Source organism: Xenopus tropicalis, chromosome 9 (assembly GCF_000004195.4).
Source record: "Xenopus tropicalis strain Nigerian chromosome 9, UCB_Xtro_10.0, whole genome shotgun sequence".
Classification (NCBI taxonomy): Eukaryota; Metazoa; Chordata; class Amphibia; order Anura; family Pipidae; genus Xenopus; species Xenopus tropicalis.
This window is the reverse complement of record NC_030685.2, coordinates 43,315,325-43,337,200: the sequence shown is the minus strand read 5'-3', so window position 1 is coordinate 43,337,200 and position 21,876 is coordinate 43,315,325. Positions and strand designations below refer to the sequence as shown.

The 21,876-nt window shown below is 40.6% G+C and overlaps 1 protein-coding gene across 2 annotated transcripts in view; it reads left to right on the top strand.

Annotated features, from left to right (window-relative positions):
• The window catches only part of stat1 (signal transducer and activator of transcription 1), a 221,586-nt gene that overhangs the window by 197,606 nt on the left and 2,104 nt on the right, over positions 1 to 21,876 (top strand). The window contains exon 21 of one of the 2 annotated variants that reach the window (XM_012970596.3): positions 12,986 to 13,171. In XM_012970596.3, coding sequence (XP_012826050.2) covers positions 12,986 to 13,171 — 186 coding nt within the window. Of the gene's footprint in view, positions 1 to 12,230; positions 12,368 to 12,985; positions 13,172 to 21,876 lie in introns of those variants that run through there. The other variant, XM_018097153.2, reaches the window with a different exon arrangement.

Here is a 21,876-nt window from a genome sequence, read left to right as displayed (position 1 = left end):
GCTGAAATCTTACTCAAGAATATCTTCTTTTCAATCAATACCACCTTTTAACCGACAGAAGCTGCAGCTTGTGCATCACGCACAGCAATCTTGTGGCTGGAAGAAGCCCTCACTACGGTCACGGATGATTCCTTTGACATACATAGTCAGCTTTCCAAAATCCTCAACGCAGTACATTTTCTCTGTGAATCCTCCATGGACACACTACAGCTCCTAGCCAAGGCCTAAGCCATGTCAATTGGAGCCAGACCCAGCCTCAAAGAAAAATCCGGTAGCCCTTCCGTTTACAGGTACTTCACTATTCGGCTCAGAATTAGACTCGGTTATCAATAAAATCACAGGTGGAAAAAGCAATTTCCTCCCACAAGATAAGAAAACACGCCCACGCATCCCACAGCCCAAATGGTCCTTTAATTCCACCAACTATACTAGACATTCCCCCCTAAACTCAAGGCCACAGAACACATATTCAGGGCCCACAAAGGGCTACTGACCCAATAGGAAACCAACTTGGAACACACAGAGGCGCCCATTTAAGGGAACCTCAGACAAGCCTAGAGGCATGAAGAACAAGCCACCCCCGAGAACCTGGAGGCAGTAGGTGGCAGTCTTCTACTCTTCAGGGAGGTATGGCTGTCCACAACAACAGATGGGTTCATCAACTCGTTTCTTCGGGCTACATGATACAATTCCATCATCACCCACTCTGCAAGTTTCTAGAATCAAACACCCCCCCATGCCTCAGAAGAGACTCGATCTCAAGCAAGCCATAAATGCTACCTTGGTTTCCAAAGCACTTATACCAATTCCAACACCAGAAAGATAAACAGGTTTCTACTCAAAACTTTTCCTGGCCCCCAAAAAAGTCCTGGTCCCTAAAAGCCTTAAACTAATTCCTCTTTGTGCCATCATTCAAAATGGAGTCACTCTGGTCCGTGATAGCCAATGTCCAACAAGGAGACATCTTCACGTTCATCGACCTTTGGGACGCCTACCTTCACGTCCCTATCCATCAAGACCATCAGAAGTATCTATGCTTCGCATTCACGGGAAGACACTTCCAATTCCAGACACTTTCCTTCAGTCTGGCCACAGCTCCTCGGGTCTTCACGAAAGTGATGGCAGCCCTGGTGGCCTACATGATCTTTACGTACTGCCTTACCTAGACGACCTTCTACTAAGGGCTCAGAAAAAGCACACTGCTACCTGCACAGTCCATTAACTTTCTAGGGCTTCATTTCAACGCCACCCTACACAAGGTTTTCCTCACACCAGAAAAGCAAAGAACCCTATCGGCATCCGCACAACACACCATGTCATCCTCAACAATCACCGCAAGAGTGTACATGCGCCTCCTTCTGCCGTTTGAACCCTTGGCTACCATTCCTCTTATCTGGCTTACTTAGCAGACAGTCTTTTAGCTGGCCATTGCCTCAGCTTGTAGAGTGTCTGAGATCAGCATCTTATCACATCAGCAGCCTTATCTGGTATTCCACACGGACAGAGCAGTCCTTAGAACGCTTCCCATATTCATACCAAAAGTACTATCTTCCTTCCATATCAATCAAGATATTACCATCCCTTACTTTTGCCCACAACCATATTCCCCCAAAGAAGTTGCTCTGCATTCTCTGGACCTGGTCCTGCATTAAAGTTCTATCTACACCGGACCAAATACCTATGTACTACAACATCTTTATTTATTCTACCTTCAGGCCCCCACAAGGGCTCCCAGACTTCCAAACCCACCATATTCCGCGAGGGAAGTCGCCACCCTTGCGTGGCGTCTTCCTGGAATTCCTTCTGCCATCTTACATATAGTTTCTAATTTCATGTTACTTCTATGTTCATGGTTCGCTTTTTGACAAAACTGGAAGTAACAGGATATGCATAGCAGCAGGGAGTAGGGGCTTTGTTCTCTTCTTCCTCTTCTAGTGTCCTGCCTCCTGCTGATAGATACTATACCCACGGTCCCTGTATCCCACAGACATACTGAGAGAAAAGGATTTAACAGTGATTATCATAAAATCTCCTTTTTGAGATGCAGTCCATCCATGGGAAAGAAACAGTCAGCCCATCAGTATAATATCCAATTTGGATTATTAATAAGAATTGTAAAATATAGAATATGTTGTTTTCTGTTATAATGGACAATGAATGTTGGTCAAAAAGACTCTTATAGTTATCCAACCAAGCTTTGGAAAATCAGTTTCCAACTGTACTAAACAATAAAGGCTTAAACGCCAGTTGAAGCCTTTGGAAATATCACTATGCTAAACAAAGAAATGTTTGGTTTTGTCACTATAACAAACAAGAGAGTCACCTTCCCCAACTGAATCCATGTGACAACGACCATCTCCTAAAAAAACTGGTTTAATGAGAATATGATATGATCAAAAAGCAAAAAGGAATCAAACAGCTCCAGGCAGCAATTGAAAACTGCAGTGAATTTAATAGCAGTGTCAGCACACTACATGTTTCGGACAGAGCCCCCTCTCAAATGTGCAAGTACAAAGCATTGTGGGATTAAATACCTTCATGTGAAATAAAAAACCTTTCCCCCAACCCTCCTTCTTAAAGTGACGGTCAGTGTCCATGTGTGTCCTTAGTGAATCCATTATAGTCCATTGGTAAGTTTGAACAATATCACAATACTTTTTATTATGAAACAACAGCCTTTCTTCTTAATGTGACGGTTAGTGTCCATTAGTGTCCTTTTGTAAATCTGCTATAGTCCACTTATAAATCACAAATCAAATACAAGATGTATCCGGGATACTGCATAAAAGAAGCCTATCCTTTGATATTGTTATTAACAAAACATTTAAGAGAACATAGGTACTGCCAACAGGGCCTACCTAGGGATGCAAAAACATGCAGTGTTATTCAAATAGCAATTCTTGCCATGTACCATGCATGACAGTATAACTAATTAGTAGGTTGCCAGCAATTTAACTCCTGTGTCAAAATACAATGGGACTATATTACCTCACACAGCAGGAGTTCCGTGATGAATTTCAGATCTAGCTGGCCATTATTACTTAAAATGAGAGAAAGAGAAAAACAAAAATTCAAACTTCAACAGAACTAGTGATCATAGGAAGCATTTCAAATTATTGTGGTCATTCATACCTTTTGCTTTGCAGCATTCTAATTTTCCTATCCACCGGGCTTCCCTTTGGAGTAAAAAAATCAAAAGCATTTTTCTATTTTTCTATAACTCCATCATGATAGGAATCCATTACAGTTGTATCAATTAGCTTTTTAATATCCCAAACTGGATCATGGTTTATCAAAGTATAGTGGCTGGGTATATCAAGTTGATGTTGGACTTCAGCATTATATTTTACTTTATCCATTACAACCACTGCTCACATGAAGGTATTTAATCCCACAATGCTTTGTACTTGCACACTTGAGAAAGGGCTCTGCCCGAAACATGTAGTGTGCTGACACTGCTATTAAATTCACTGCAGTTTTCAATTGCTGCCTGGAGCTGTTTTATTCCTTTTTGCTTTTGATCATATGATATACTGTCGGGGTGGGTCACAGACACCTGGAATCTGCAGCCATATACTTCTGAGTATTTGTGCTGAACTATAACCCAAATTTTTTTAATGAGAATATGGTAAGCTTGGAAATCCCAAGCCAACTTTTCATACACGCCAAGGTGGTCAGGCAGTGTAGTCAAAATCAGCTTCCCAGAACCACCATCCTCCTAACTGTGCACTCTTCTGCTCTGCTGTGCGCTCTTCTGCTGAGCACGCTTCTGTTCTGCTGGGCGCCGCAGTCGTGCCAGTGACGTCACGCGCCCCCTTCAGTTACTCATGGCCTTATCTTACAAGGTATAGGTAACTGAAGGGGGCGCGTGACGTCACTGGCGCGACTGCGGTGCCCAGCAGAACAGAAGTGCGCACAGTTAGGAGGATGGCGGTTCTGGGAAGCTGGCTGCGACTTAGTTTTGCAGGAGTTTTTGTCCATGCAGCATGTGTGCATGTCATTTAGAGATGGTAGGCTGAGGGTAGGCTGTCGTGTTGGCGAGTGTGCTGAAAAACTCGGTTTATACTCGAGTATATACGGTATGCAGCTTTCTGGAGCAATGCTTTGGGAATTTGGTAGTGTACTGCTGGGAGTTTTTTACCCATACAAGTGAGAAATTTCCATAAAACTATATATAATTGGTATTGGCACGTTCAGGAGACATGGTACTTTCTAAATCAGTTGTATTTTCATGCATAAAATAATTTTTGTTTCTGGTATGTGTGAAAAGTGAAACAGTGCAAAATGTTCAAAAACTGTCTGGCAGTAGAAGTTCCGCTTTGTCCAAAACTGCTGGCAGTGAAAGGATTAATTGCATCTGGTAGAATAGACTTTGTCATAGAGTCAAATTACAGTGCGGGTGTTGGGAAGGAACTGTCTTTCTGTTTCACCATTCAATTGTAAATTTGCTTATCACTTCTGTTTAGCAAACTGACTACCCTGACAATCCCAGCATTCTCAGTCAGTCATTCTTTGTCATTTGCCAGAATCCACAGATTCGCAGTCTGGGCCTTCTAAGGGGCACATTTACTAATCCACGAACGTCCGAAAAGCGTCCGAATGCGTTTTTTTTGTAATGATAGGTATTTTGCGACTTTTTCGTGAATTTTTCGAGCGCTCAATACGAAAAAGTCACGAGAATTCACGAAAGTCATAATGGCTATGAAAAAGTCGAGACAATTCACGAAAGTCATAATGGCTATGAAAAAAGTTGCGACAATTCACTAAAGTCATAATGGCTATAAAAAAGTCGCGACAATTCGCGCAAGGCGCAAGTCGTAAATAGCGTGCAACCGAATGCATTAATTTTACCGCATTGTGTTAATAATTAGCGCGAAGAAACAATACTAACGCATGATTCACAAACACTTAGATGCGCTAAATATTGCATTAGTGCGAAAATTAACACCTGCTTGGGGCAGGTGGCAGGGTCGGACTGGGGTGTGAAGGGCCCACCGGGGCTCCCGTCCCAGGGGCCCTGCAGGTGCACCCAGCTGGATGCGTCCTCTAACCACCACCACCACCCCCCCGGTAGGGGCCCCCCTAACCCCCCTCACAGGGCCCCCACCCAATGTCTTCCCCCGAGCACATACATTTGACGCGTCAGGGGAGGAGGGTTCGGGAGGGGGAGCGCCGGCAAGGGTCGGGTGTGGGCCAGGATTTTTCCTGGTGTCCCGGTGACCCAGTCCGACCCTGGCAGGCGGTAATTATAGAAAAGTACATTTAATGCGCTTTTGGCAACACAATATGGACTTTGCAGTGTGATTTATTCAAGTATGTGTTGGCCCTAGAGTGATGCATCCTCCAGTTTGCAGGGAAATGGTCATTTTCAGTACAGTAATTTTGCGAAAGTAATGGTGTGTATGGCTAATATGGCGTGTGTTTGTATGGTATGGGTTTTATTTTAATATATAACGCTGCATACTGATATTTATATATGCACAATATGAGGAACCAGAGAACACATATTGATGTTTCTCCTATAGCTTTTAATTTTCCCCAGTAATTCAAAGGCTGCATCCATATGAATAGATCATTACACTTCTGTACATTTAAATAATCTGTGACTGTCTGTAAATTGTTCTAGTCTCCAAAGCTAAATCTTCATTAGCATAGAAGCCAAATGTGACACTAACAAAGATCAAAAGCATTCCAGTCTTGGGTTTTACAATGTGTACTGAGTCACTAAGCTCACTAGGAGCATCTAATGGTGACCTTTTCATTGCAGTTTGGGTTAACTAAGTTAGTTATCTTGTGATATCACAACTGGTGGTAACCTGACACCTTATTGGAGTGATCCCCAACCAGTGGCTCGTAACATGTTGCTCACCAACCCCTTGGATGTTGCTCTCAGTGGCCTCAAAGCAGGTGCTTGTTTTTGAATTCCTGGCTTTTGGGCAAGTTTTGGTTGCATAAAAACTAGGCCTACTGCCAAACTGAGCCTCCTGTAGGCTGCCAGTCCACATAGGGGCTGCCAAATCACCAATCGGAGCCCCTATTTGTAACCCCAGGAACATATTTTATGCTTGTGTTGCTCTCCAACTCTTTTGGCATTTGAATGTGGCTCACAGGTAAAAAAAAAAGGTTGGGGATCCCTGCCTTATGGGATGCCCAGCGCTTCATCTGTACCTTATACATGCACACAAAGACAGTAGGATAGTACAGTTAGAATATATTTATTAGAAGCCTTGTATGCTGGTTGCTTTTCTTACTATAGGAAGTAACTGTGATAATATTGTTTGATTGTACTAACCAATTGTAGTAATTAAACTTCTGTGTATCAGATATCAGAGTCATTGATATGTTCTCACAGGTTGATAGAATATATGTGTTATTAAAGAAAGGTTAATGTCGCTAACCCAGGTTCTTAGGGGGGCTTTGTATACATATATACAGGGGTGTGAAAAACTATTTGCCCCCTTCCTGATTTCTTATTCTTTTGCATGTTTGTCACACAAAATGTTTCTGATCATCAAACACATTTAACTATTAGTCAAAGATAACACAAGTAAACACAAAATGCAGTTTTTAAATGAGGGTTTTTATTATTTAGGGAGAAAAAAAATCCAAACCTACATGGCCCTGTGTGAAAAAGTAATTGCCCCCTGAACCTAATAACTGGTTGGGCCACCCTTAGCAGCAATAACTGCAATCAAGCGTTTGCGATAACTTGCAATGAGTCTTTTACAGCGCTCTGGAGGAATTTTGGCCCACTCATCTTTGCAGAATTGTTGTAATTCAGCTTTATTTGAGGGTTTTCTAGCATGAACCGCCTTTTTAAGGTCATGCCACAACATCTCAATAGGATTCAGGTCAGGACTTTGACTAGGCCACTCCAAAGTCTTCATTTTGTTTTTCTTCAGCCATTCAGAGGTGGATTTGCTGGTGTGTTTTGGGTCATTGTCCTGCTGCAGCACCCAAGATCGCTTCAGCTTGAGTTGACGAACAGATGGCCGGACATTCTCCTTCAGGATTTTTTGGTAGACAGTAGAATTCATGGTTCCATCTATCACAGCAAGCCTTCCAGGTCCTGAAGCAGCAAAACAACCCCAGACCATCACACTACCACCACCATATTTTACTGTTGGTATGATGTTCTTTTTCTGAAATGCTGTGTTACTTTTACGCCAGATGTAACGGGACACGCACCTTCCAAAAAGTTCAACTTTTGTCTCGTTGGTCCACAAGGTATTTTCCCAAAAGTCTTGGCAATCATTGAGATGTTTTTTTAGCAAAATTGAGACGAGCCATAATGTTCTTTTTGATTAAAAGTGGTTTGCGCCTTGGAAATCTGCCATGCAGGCCGTTTTTGCCCAGTCTCTTTCTTAGGGTGGAGTCGTGAACACTGACCTTAATTGAGGCAAGTGAGGCCTGCAGTTCTTTAGATGTTGTCCTGGGGTCTTTTGTGGCCTCTCGGATGAGTTGTCTCTGTGCTCTTGGGGTAATTTTGGTCGGCCGGCCACTCCTGGGAAGGTTCACCACTGTTCCATGTTTTTGCCATTTGTGGATAATGGCTCTCACTGTTGTTCGCTGGAGTCCCAAAGCTTTAGAAATGGCTTTATAACCTTTACCAGACTGATAGATCTCAATTACTTTTGTTCTCATTTGTTCCTGAATTTCTTTGGATCTTGGCATGATGTCTAGCTTTTGAGGTGCTTTTGGTCTACTTCTCTGTGTCAGGTAGCTCCTATTTAAGTGATTTCTTGATTGAAACAGGTGTGGCAGTAATCAGGCCTGGGGGTGACTACAGAAATTGAACTCAGGTGTGATAAACCACAGTTAAATTATTTTTTAACAAGGGGGGCAATCACTTTTTCACTCAGGGCCATGTAGATTTGGAGTTTTTTTTCTCCCTTAATAACGTAAACCTTCATTTAAAAACTGCATTTTGTGTTCAATTATGTTATCTTTGACTAATAGTTAACGGTTTTTGATGATCAGAAACATTTAACTGTGACAAACATGCAAAAGAATAAGAAATCAGGAAGGGGGCAAATAGTTTTTCACACCACTGTATATATATATATATATAATATATATTATATATATATATATATATATATATAACCCAGTATTTAGGGGGCTTTTTACATTTTCCACCAACATAATACTTTTTAAAGAAAGGAAATATTATATCTATAAACAGATATAATAAATAGATATACAAGTTGAGCAGTATTGACTAGAGAATAGTTTGCTTACAAAACAGTGGAAGGGCATTAAATAAGTAAAACAGAAAAGCAAGAAAAATGGAAAAAGCTGTGGATCTACTTTACAGGAACACTCACTGATGTTTTTAACGATCTGTTTTCTATCTAAAATTGCTTTCAGCAATGTAATAAATGTTTTTAAATTTACTACATCTGCTGTATTACGTAATAGAATGTGCAACATTTGTTAGAGAGAGAGATGCAAATTCCTCTTTGAAGAACACCCAGGCTTTCTTTATACATATTAAGAAAGCCTGGGTGTTCTTCAAAGAGGAATTTGCATCTCTTTCTAACAAATGTTGCGTGTCTGAGTATCTGCGTGGTGAGTCTGCTTTTACTTGTGTGTGCGTGCGTGTGTGTGTGTGTATATATATATATATATATATATATATATATATATATATATCAGATTTGTTTTTTCCTTAGTATCCCTGATAGCAAAAATTCTCTGTGGGAAACTTGTGTGCATAACTTGTCGACATAAGGATTCTGTTGGTTTGAAACACTGTTTGGGTGATTGATCAATACAGGAGGGGGGAAGATTACGTGAAATAAGGTATGGGTAAAAACACATACTGAAAAAATCTTCTCTCCCAGCCGTTGTGAATGATCGCTATATTGTGATGTTTGTAAAACGCCCTGACAACTACTGACATATTGTAACGGTTGTGCAGGTGTAAGTCCGAAGGCCAAATAGGTTTCGCGATCCTTAGTGGAATAGTTAAATTTAAAAGTGCTGTTCTAAGGAATGAGTGCATCGTTATATACTTACCTTGAGCTCGAGTACGAAGTACCCAGCAAAGTTAATAAAGATCTTGCCTATACGTAATATTAAGTGTTATATTAACAAACCGAGAGATACGGCTTGCAATTGCAATTGATACCTGTAACTAATGTGGCTCAGTTAAACTGCAACTACATTGGGAGTAGTGGGCAGATAAGTAAGAATCGCATGGTATATTGTTAAGATCAACTGAGATTGAAGTAAAATGATATCTAAATAAACAAATAAACAAATAAATGAATGAGACACATTGGTGTTTATACCTTTATTGAAGTTACAAAAATCAGGCTCAAACGACTCATAATAATACGTACTTAAAGACCGCTCCCCGTATCACCAAAAGTCCTCTGCGAGTTATAGGTGAGAGGAATAAGGATTTCCAATAATTGCTACATATGTTGCTTGTGAGATATATCGAAATATGTGACAGCAACATGGGTAATTAAGCAACAAAGTTGCCAATCACTGGACAAGTATTGAAGCCCAGTGTATCCTACAGATCTAGGGTGTGTTTTCTTTTATATTTTAATATCTTTCCTTCTTTCTTCTGCTCTATATTTTAACTAAGTTTTAGCTGACGAGTTGAATTAAAAGTTATATTTTAAAATTCTGTACAGGTGTGCCAGAAAAGTGTGTCCTTTTCTCTCCTTGCTGCACATTAAATACATCACACACTGTGCACCCTGTATTATAAGGGTAGTGCGAGGTTTCCTTTATTTATAGATCTACAATAAAGCTTCTGAATTCAACTCTAAGTCCTGCGTGAGCGGTACCTTTCTCCAAGAATTCGTATACATCTTTTTTGGACTGCACCCAGGCATATTAATTTGCTCTATACGTGAGTGCCGGCTTCTGTTGTGCAATATATATATATATATATATATATATATATATATACGCACACACATATATATAGCAAGCTGGCACACGCACACACATATATATAGCGAGCTGGCACTCGCGTCACAGAGCAATATTGAGCCTGGGTGCAGTCCTCAAAAATTGACAAATATCAAAGAACAGGATCCGATCACACAGGACTAGCTTTGACAAAGGCTGAAACGTAAGTTGTCTGCCTCTCAGTAAAAATTAAAAAATGACTTCTAAGTCCTGTGTGAGCGGATCCTGTTCATATATAGTTACATAGTTACAAATTCCGGGCTGGGGAGCACTCCAAAAATAGGAGATGATACCTGGGTGCCAGAGCTTAAACAAATTGTATAAAAGCAAAAATGTTGGCACTCACAAGGTTTACACAAAAAGAAATATAGACTTGATCAATGCAGAAGGTGAAGTTTATTTATCCTACGTTTCAGTTCCTTTACTGGAACCTTCGTCAACCTTGAGTCCATCAAGTTCAACCCTTCCAAGTAAACCCAGCACACACAATCTATACTAACACATACATAAACTATATATACAAACATTAATACTAACTGTAGATATTAAATTACAATAGCTTTGGATAATATGCTTGTTCAAGAACTCATCCAGGCCCCTCTTAAAGGCATTAACAGAATCTGCCATTACAACATCATTGGAAGGGCAGTCCACAACCTCACTGTTAAAAAGCACTACGCTGCTTCAAATGGAAGTTCCTCTAATCTAAAGGAGTAGCCTCTGGTGTGTTGATTGTTTTTATAAGAAAAATAAACACCCCTTATCTGCCTATAATTCCCTCTAGTGTATTTGTACAGAATAATCATGTCCCCTTGCAAGCGCCTCTTTCTTCAATATATATACTAGAGGAACAGGAGCACACCCTTCAGAGAGGCAACTGCCCTGGGTGCTGGCCAAAAAATAAAAATATAGGAAGAGTGCCACACACACAAGGGTAAAAGGGGAAAAAAATGATTGAAAAATATCATTTGAAGCACTAAGTCACTGTGTGTGCGGCACTCTTCCTAAATATATATGTACCTGCTATAATATGTGGTAAGTTGGAAGACGCCATATTGTGCCACTTCAATACGCAGGAACCCTATCTGCACGCACAGAAAGCGAGCCCTGATTACAGAGGATTCAAAGCAGGTTCACATGGTTCTTGTCAACCCTGCTTTGTAACTGCATTTTTATAGCAGGTGCAAAGATAACAACACACCAACATAGACAGTAACAGGTTGTCAGGAACATGCCTCTCTCAGACGCACATGACACCGGGACAGGGAAACAAGGGGTTACACTCAGTCACCTTTCACACGGGTTAGACTAACACCAGACACCCCCAAACACACCACCACCCCATGTAACTATTCGCTGCCACCATCTATCATTACCAGGCGATAGAAACCTAATACACCACTGTAGCACACACTGTCTCTCACTGTAGTTAGGGTTAGCTTCTACTAATTCAACAAGCACTAAAGCAGCCAAAGGGTTAAATTATAGTCAAACACACTCTCCTGTTAGCTGTCAACTAGTTAATTAGCCTATACACAGAAACATCTCCCCTACTCAATACTCACACAGCCAAGCAGTTAATATATTCGAGGCCCAAAGATTTATACAAGGTATGTGGGGATCTTATATATATAAAATTTTATATTTAATATTACAGTAGTAAACAGTGCATTCATAAAGATATTACAAAAAAAGACATACACATACAAACAGTAAATAAAAGGGAATAAACACAGAGAAACTCTATGTACGTTACCAAGTTAAGAATTTCCTGTGTCCTCTGAGGCAAAGAGTTTGAAAACCTGAGCACATACCCCAACAGAATTGGAACCTCATGTATGAGCTAATGAGTACCTATGTCTGTTGCCCTTTTAGCCCCAGCTGGGACCCTTCCTCATTACCGTATGCATGAGGAGGGAGTGCCCAGGAACTTGTCCCTTGGAACCCCCTGTAGAGAGCTTGCAAATCTCAGGCCAGTTGCTGTTATATAATATTGGCACTTGCCAGCACCCAATATTATTATGAAAATATGGGCTTGCTTTAACCCATATGTGGGCGATCAGAATGAGGGGTGTCTCATGTTCCAGTCCCCCAGAAACTATCCCTCCTATAGGCAGTGGGTATAGGAAGTCCCTGTTTGGTATCATTAGGAAGCATGGGACCTCCTCATAACCAATATGTGATTTATGAGGATGTGAAGCAAAGGAGATATGGACCCCTTTCTATAATCCATATTTTCTCCTAGCTGCTCCCTCCTGCTGTTCTTAGGTCCACAATTGCCTTTCTTTGATCAACAGATCAGATCAACAGATCAAAGAAACCAATGGCCCCAGCTTTCCTGCCCCAGATGGATGACTTCGAATTGTCTGATAACCCAGATAAGTTTGTCACCTTCCATAGTCCCTTGTTGCGTATTTAATTAATTAAGGGTCTCTTGTGGACACAAAGCAAAATGTTGCCAGATTTAACTCTGGATATGCCAGAGAAATATTGTCCTGGCATGACACAGGTGATTTGGTGAGAGCTGGGATTAAATGTAATTTAAGCCATTTAAAAATGCTGATGACATAGGAAAAAGTTTTTTATACAGGTATGGGATCCATTATCCAGAAACCCGTTATTAAGAAAGCTCCGAATTACGGAAAGCCTCAATTTTAATCAAATAATTGAGAATTTTAAAACAGATTTCCTTTTTCTCTGTAGTAATAAAACAGTATCTTGTAATTGATCCCAACTAAGATATAAAAAATCCTTATTGGATGCAAAACAGTCCTATTGGGTATAATTAATGTTTTAATGATTTTTGAATAGACTTAAGGTATGGAGATCCAAATTACGGAAAGACCCCTTATCCGGAATACCCTTGGTCCCGAGCATTCTGGATAACGGGTCCTATACCTGTATTCCAGTTTTGCTAAAGAGCTCTGGTTAGAAGAAATTCTGTTTTGCCAATTTTTGAGTACATAATATACAACTCGTGCAAAATAAAGACAAATTGCGCCATTATTAGAAGGTTGTATTTTATTTGACTATGTACTTTTTCTCTTTTTAGATCCCCTCTTTCATTCTGTTGAACCCTATACAAAAAGAGAGCTTTCTGCTGTAACGTTTCCAGACATTATTCGGAACTATAAAGTGATGGCAGCTGAAAATATTCCAGAAAACCCTCTGAGATTCCTGTATCCAGACACACCAAAAGACAATGCATTTGGAAAATATTATTCTAGACCAAAGGAAGGTATATTACCCCTAAACACGATTGCCTTGAAGCATATGTAGTTATGAATTAGCACCTAGGCAGTAACCTATAACAACTAGTCTGTAATTAGCTTTTTTTTCAGGTGGCTACAATGAAACAGTGAAAACATAAATTTGATTGGTTGCCCAGTGTTGATAAATCCTTATTTAAGTCAAAAACATTGCTTTGCACAATGAAAATTACAACTTTTTGGTGGTTTTACAGTAAAAGGGAAGCCCTAAAATGCAATAGAGCACGCTTCCCACTACTGAAATGTCATAGTACCATAATGATGAAAGCAAACGTGGACTACAAATTATAGAGAAGCTCCTGTTTATGACCTTGTGAAGGGAACAATAATAGTTAAGCACTGCAAAACAAACAATTGTCACTTTTATAATAATAATAGGCATGTCTCCATGTTATGCAATAAACAGGAGTGGGTCCCTGCAGGGTCAGTAATAGATTACCATTATTAATTGTGATTAACCAAATTATTATCCCTGCCAAGCTGTTTCTAATTAATATGTGCATATTCTGACCAGACAACTACATGTAGTGTACATGTACTGCTCCTAAGACCAGGGGGGGATACAGAACAATTGTGAAATCCTCCATCTGATTTAGATGCAGCTAAAGTGTTTAACATTGGCAGTCAGGACATAAAGGTATTTATTTACTTTGCAAAGGCTAATTGAATAGTGAAATATCTCTTTCCCAGAGTGGTCCATACTGTCAGTGGAGACATCTGGGGTTAAATCTGGACACTGAAAGCATCCAAGCCCCTTTTAAAGGCATTAACAGAATCTGCCATCACTCAGAAGGGCATTTCACAAACTCACTGCCCTCACTGTGAAAAACCACATATGCTGCTTCATATCTAAAGGGGTGGGATCTGGTGCGCTAGTCTTTTTTTATGGGAAGAAGGAACATCCACTATCTGTCTATAATCCACCCGCTGTACATTTAAAGAGTAATTATGTACCTTAGCAAGCACCTTTTCACTGAGAAAACAACCCCCACCCTAGACAGTCTAACCTCATAGTTTAAATCTACCATCCCCTTTACCAGTCTAGTTGCACATCTCTGCTCATTAATATCCTTCTTAAGGACTAGAGCCAAAAACTGCACTGCATTCACAAGGTGAGGCCTTACTAGAGACTTATAAAGAGGCAAAATTATGTTTTTGTCCCTTCTTATGCAAGCCAGCACTTTATTTGCTTTAGTAGCCACTTAATTAGACAACTTGTTATCTTATTATCTACATAAATCCCCAAATCCTTCTTAGTTAAGGATACACCCAACACACTACCATTTATTGTGTAACTCGCATTTAAATTATTTCTACCAAATTGCATAACTTTGCACTTTTCAACAAGTGAAACTCATTTTTCCATTTTGTTTTCCAATTTTGTCAAATCAGTCTGGAAAGTGGCAGCATCCTGCATCAAACTTATAGTTTTACACAATTTAGTATTATCAGTAAAAATAGAAACAGTACTTTCTATGCCCACCTCCAGGTCATTAATAAACAAGTTTATCAAAGGAGCTCTGAAAACGTGTGGGTACCCAGAATGGGCCTTTATCAAAACTAAACCATAGACAAGCAAAAAGGCCAACACACAGAAGGGAGGAACATACAGTGGCTTGCAAAAGTATTCGGCCCCCTTGAACTTTTCCACATTTTGTCACATTACAGCCACAAACATGAATCAATTTTATTGGAATTCCACGTGAAAGACCAATACAAAGTGGTGTACACGTGAGATGTGGAAGGAAAATCATACATGATTCCAAACATTTTTTACAAATAAATAACTGCAAAGTGGGGTGTGCGTAATTATTCAGCCTCCTGAGTCAATACTTTGTAGAACCCCCTTTTGCTGCAATTCTAGCTGCCAGTCTTTTAGGGTATGTCTCTACCAGCTTTGCACATCTACAGACTGAAATCCTTGCCCATTCTTCTTTGCAAAACAGCTCCAGCTTAGTCAGATTAGATGGACAGCGTTTGGGAACAGCAGTTTTCAGATCTTGCCACAGATTCTCCATTGGATTTAGATCTGGACTTTGACTGGGCCATTCTAACACATGGATATGTTTTGTTTTAAACCATTCCATTGTTACCCTGGCTTTATGTTTAGGGTCGTTGTCCTGCTGGAAGGTGAACCTCCGCCCCAGTCTCAAGTCTTTTGCAGACTCCAAGAGGTTTTCTTCCAAGATTGCCCTGTATTTGGCTCCATCCATCTTCCCATCAACTCTGACCAGCTTCCCTGTCCCTACTGAAGAGAAGCCCCCCCAGAGCGTGATGCTGCCACCACCATATCTGACAGTGGGGATGGTGTGTTCAGAGTGATGTGCAGTGTTAGTTTTCCACCACACATAGCGTTTTGCATTTTGGCCAAAAAGTTCCATTTTGGTCTCATCTGACCAGAGCACCTTCTTCCACATGTTTGCTGTGTCCCCCACATGGCTTGTGGCAAAATGCAAACGGGACTTCTTATGGTTTTCTGTTAACAATGGCTTTCTTCTTGCCACTCTTCCATAAAGGCCAACTTTGTGCAGTGCATGACTAATAGTTGTCCTATGGACAGATTCCCCCACCTGAGCTGTAGATCTCTGCAGCTCCCCCAGAGTCACCATGGGCCTCTTGGCTGCATTTCTGATCAGCGCTTTCCTTGTTCGGCCTGTGAGTTTAGGTGGACGGCCTTGTCTTGGTAGGGTTACAGTTGTGCCATACTCCTTCCATTTCTGAATGATCGGTGGAACAGTGCTCCGTGGGATGTTCAAGGCTTTGGAAATCTTTTTGTAGCCTAAGCCTGCTTTACATTTCTCAATAACTTTATCCCTGACCTGTCTGGTGTGTTCTTTGGACTTCATGGTGTTGTTGCTCCCAATATTCTTTTAGACAACCTCTGAGGCCGTCACAGAGCAGCTGTATTTGTACTGACATTAGATTACACACAGGTGCACTCTATTTAGTCATTAGCACTCATCAGGCAATGTCTATGGGCAACTTGACTGCACTCAGTCCAAAGGGGGCTGAATAATTACACACACCCCACTTTGCAGTTATTTATTTGTAAAAAATGTTTGGAATCATGTATGATTTTCGTTCCACTTCTCACGTGTACACCACTTTGTATTGGTCTTTCACGTGGAATTCCAATAAAATTGATTCATGTTTGTGGCTGTAATGTGACAAAATGTGGAAAAGTTCAAGGGGGCCGAATACTTTTGCAAGCCACTGTAGCAGGCGAAGCAATGTTGCTTTGCCTGCTATGTTCCTCCCTTCTGTGTCCCATATGTTGCTGAAACATCAGAAAAACTTAAAAGAATTTTCTACAAACATTGCATTCCTGTGTTTTTCAAACCCAGCAACACTCTGAGACAGGAATTGGTGCACACTAAAGCACATGAAAAGCAATGTGATCTATGCTGTCCAGTGTAGTACGGAGTGCTCTGACTTATATATTGGGGAGACAAAACCATCTCTCTGTAAGAGAATGGTGGGGGGCAAACTCCTCAGGACAAGACTCAGCAGTCTATCTACACCTCAAGGAAAAGGGCACTCTTTTGAGGACAGTAACATGCTTATTTTGGATCGAGAGGACAGATGGTTTGAAATTGGTCATCTATGCCATCCTGGAAAAAAACATCCCTAAACAGAGGAGGGGGCCTGCAACACTACTTGTTATCAACATACAATTCCAGTTTGACTTCCTAACCCTGGTGGTTTTAAAACAGTTCACACTTCCAGTCCTGTACTTTAAAGGATTAACACCTGCATTAATGAGAATAATGGTACCATTGTGACTGAATACCTTCTTACACCATTCTGTTTCAGTTAACACCTAACTGAATAAGTTCAATGGAACCATTGTGATTGTATGTCTGTGACTGTACTACCCTCAAGGGTTTAAATGCTGAGGAATTCCCTACCAGTCAATTAAACTAAAGAAGCCACTTGGATGACTGGTGAAATGTTATCAAGAAAAAACTCAGAAAAGTCCAGTTGTTTTAGACTTAATTCTGCTAGATACTGGATATCATGACCTGTATGTATGAGAAGCTTCATAGACAATAAATAAGTTAAAATGCAAAGGACCACCCTCCCTCCCTAAACATCCTGGAGACGGCTGGTGGATGGAGCTCTCCCCCTCATTAAATTAACTTATGCACCCCTTGTTTTTATCACAAGTTTGATAAGATCTGGGAAAACTGGTGCAACCAAGACAACTTGGATACATAGCTCACCCCCTTATATTGAGTGTGACCGACCTTACAGTACTTAACACAGTCACCTATATAGTGACAACTGCAATGCCTAGCAATAGTATCATTGATTGTATTGACCTAAACTTGACTTGACACCAATCCAATGTTAATATACCAAACACTGTTTTGTATTCATTGTTTTGTGATGTTGTAAAATCAATAAAAAATTACCTTTAAAAAAAAAAAAAAAAAAGCAAAGGACCAAGGACTGTCCCCTGCGGTACTCCACTAACAACACTGGGCCAATTAGAAAATGTTCCATTTGCCAGCAATCTTTGTAATCTATCCTTCAGGCAGCGTGGTACTGTATCAAACGCTTTAGCAAAGTCCGAGCAGACTTCAAGTGTCTGCACATCTCTTCATAAAAAGCAATTAAATTAGTCTGTGATTTGCAATGCATTCAAGTATCCTACTATTCCTAGCCCTTTCAAAAGTTTCTTGCCACTAATGTGGCAGCCCTTTTGTGCACTCGAAGGACCCCAAGGCAGAAGTTGTGGATGACCTCATCTGTCCATGGCAATGTCGTCTGCATTCCCTTCCATACCTCTCATACCCCGTATACTACACAAGATAAGGAAAAAACAAATTCCTACAATATTTGTTGGCCATGATGGGCATGGTACGTGGAACTAATTGGCAGTCCAAAGGTTTTTCAGTACACAGAAGCATCTATACAATGACAGTGCCGACTTCTCTGTTGGCCACGACGGACATGGTTTGTGGAACTAATTGGCAGTCAAAAGGTTTTTCAGTACACAGAAGCATCTATACAATGACAACGCCGACTTCTCAAGTGCTCAGACCATACAAAACTGTTCATAAATACAGTCTTAATGAACTTTTTATTTTTAGTTTTATCTTTAAGAGCTACCTTTGCCTAGCAGTGCCTTGTTAAGACAGGTAACCCTTATCTCTGTACCTTATTTTACATAGATGGCTTCACAAGATGATGAGTTACTCTCCCTTATAGAGGAGATTAATTTACCTGCAAACCTCGCAAATTAAAGAGTAAAGTAAAAAAGCTGGTCAAATCATCTTCTTCTTGGATAAAAGATAGCTCATCCTCACTACCAGAGGATACCACTGCAGCTTCTACCACCACTAATCTCATCACCACTTCAGCATTAGTTCATGCTACTCAGGATCCACAATTTGCAGTGCCCCCTGTGACTACTGAACAGAGTACACTCCCCATGCTGACTCAATGTCCGCTGCAGGGATCTACCGATTTATATAAACTTATGTCATGGATTCAATCTACTTTACAGTCTTTTGTAAAGTAAGCAGTCTCTGCTCAACCATCCTTAGAAACAAAAAGAAAAAACAAGCGTTTCCCTTCACCACTCATTAGACAAATCAGACGATTCATCTTGACAAACAGATGAAATAAAGTATCTGTTACGTGATGTTTTCTCTACCCTTGAGATTAAAGAGGAACAAATTTCCATTGTGCAAGAACAAAATTGTAGATTCTAAATGGCAACAACCAGAGGAAAAAACAATATTCCAAAAAATGTTTTCAACAAATCATGGTGTGATCCCTAGAGACCATTGCATGGTCTCCATACTCTAGTGATGGGGTTTACAAACACTGGGATAAAATTCCAAAAGAAGACCCTCCAATTGTCAGGCTTTTAAAAAACACTACGCTACCTGCAGAAGATGCAGGTTCTCTCAGAGATAGATGCAGCACTAAAGAGAGACTTCAAGAATTCAGTAACTCCCACCAACTTCACCCAAACAGTTCACATCTGAGATAAAGAAAATCAAGTCAGCTTTATCATTCCTACGAGATGCAGCTATAGATATGTCAAAAGCCAGAAGAGCACTATGGCTATGCCCATGGTCAGGTGACATGGCATCAAAAAATGAACTTACATCCTTAAAATTCAGTTGCTCTCATTTGTTTGGTTCAGAACTAGGGATGCACCAAATTTAGGATTCGGTTCAGTATCCGGCCAGGATTCGGCCTTTTTGGGCAGGGTTCAGATTGGCTGAATCCACAGTCCTGGCTGAACCGAATGTGAATCCTAATTAGTATAAATTAGCAAATCAGTATATGCTAATTAAGATTCGGTTCGGTATTTTACCGAATCCCTTGGGATGGATTCAGGGGTTCGGCCGAACCCAAAAAACTATTCAGAACTAAAACTATTCAGAACTAAAACAAATTATTGCTGACGTGACGGTAGGAAAAGCACCTTTCTTACCTCAGGGCAGGCCAGGCAGCCTAGGAAAGGTTTTCATAGAAGGAATCACCACCGCTCCTGGTCCTCCAGTAGACAACAAAGAACCACTAGATCCCAAAACCAACCACAAACTAATGTGATTTAAATCTTCTTGGTAATCCCAGTCCAATTCTACCTACAAGTCCACTACAAGCAAGAGTCAGGGCTTCTGACCAATCCCTTGCCAAGGAATTTGGTCCACAAAAAAGCTGAAATTGCACATCAATGTCCTGGAAGTCAGGGTAGTGTATTACATACTAATTTTTGGCAAGAAGAGTTGACAAACAAACATGTAAGAATTCAGTCAGACAATGGCACTATGGTTGCTATGGGAGGGACAAGATGCCAGCACTACACAAAGTGTATCAAATCATGGCCTGGGCAGAGAGACACAATACAATGCTTTCAGCCACCTACATTCCTGGAATCCAAAATTGGGAAGCAGACTAAACATATTAGACCCAGGAAAGTGGCAACTCCATCCCAGCATCCTTCACCAGTTGGTAAACAGATAGGGTCTTCCTTGCATAGACGTCATGGTGATTTGTCCATGATTCTATCATGGACCCATACTTATTATCTACAATGGTGATAGTGCAAGCCACCTCAGATACTGGAATTCCTATAGGACAGGGTGTCTAAAGGATTGAGTGTGTCAGCACTTAAAGTGCAAGTGTCTGCGTTATTAGCACAAACAATGGGCCCCTTATACCAGAGATTTGACTTTTTTTTCAGGCCTTACTCAAGATCTGCCAACCGCACAGAGATTCTTTAACACCTTGGGATCTTAATCTAGTTCTGAGAGCCCTGCAAACACTGATTCATTCACACCTACCCAAGGTCACCTCAAGTTTTCACATGAACCAAGAGATTGTTCTCCCATCCTTCTGCCCAAACCGAACCAATCCAAGACAATGGCAGTTCCACACACTAGATATAGTCCAGGCTCTAAAATTATATACACAAAACAGTAGACTTTAGGAGGTTGGATTATTCTTTTTGGCAGCATTAGGCCTCCAGGCCTCCAAAAGATCCATCTCTAGGTGGTTAGTGGCAGCTATTTTGCAGGGTTATCTGGAAAAGGAGGCAACAGGAAGTGGAACAGATGAGCAGGACTAGTGGGATTCAGCCTAAAAAACACATTTCTTTCAGCACATTCCCTCTGTATGTAGAGACAGTTCAAGATGGAAACACCACATTCTGTGATGTATGTATGTATAACTTTATTTATAAAGCGCCACAAGGGTACGCAGCGCTGTACAATCTTACTAAACAGGGAGGACAAGTGTTACAATAAATAAATATATATATATATATATATATATATAAACTTCCAAGTAAATGCCAGCACTCACGTATAGATAAGTTGCTGTTGCCTGGGTGCAGGTCCAAATAATGTTGAAGGTGCTTGAGAGAGGGTCAGCACCCACAGGACTTGTATAAACAAATTATTTTTATTAAAGAGGAGACTAACGTTTCAGCTAGCACTCTAGCCTTTATGAAAGTGGTGAATACAACAAACAGTGTCTAAAAAAGCACAAAGTGGCGGGAAAAAGTGGAGATGACGTCGTCATACGTCGCCAGAGACAGTATAACAGAGATAAACCAATAAAAAAACTGAAAACATGCAATAAAAACAAAAACCACAAGAGAAATAATAATAAGTACAAGCAAGTAATCAAAAGGTCTAAGCAGCAGCTTAAACAGAAACAAAAGTATCAAAATCAACACGCTACTGTAGCTAGCTGTCAGGAGTGAGCCAAGAAAGTAACAAGTTTGTATCAACACAGTTCTGTTTCACATGAGCCCCATGAGTTGAACTAGACTCATAGGGGCTGATTTACTAATCCACGAATCCGAATCCTGAATGTGAAAAAATTGGATTGGAAACGAACATTTTGCAACTTTTTCGTATTTTTTGCGATTTTTTTAGTCGCCGTTGCAACTTTTTCGTAGCCGTTATGACTTGCGCGAATTGTCGCTACGACTTAAGCGAATTGTCGCGACTTTTTCGTATTGAGCGCTAGTAGACGGCAGGGCAAACCTTTCCGATTTTTTCGCGACGGCTACGAAAAAGAAGCGACAATTCGTGCAAGACGTAACGGCTACGAAAAAGTCGCGACGGCGACAAAAAACGCAAAATACCGATCATTACGAAAAAAACACATTCGGACGCTTTCTATCCGTTCGTGGATTAGTAAA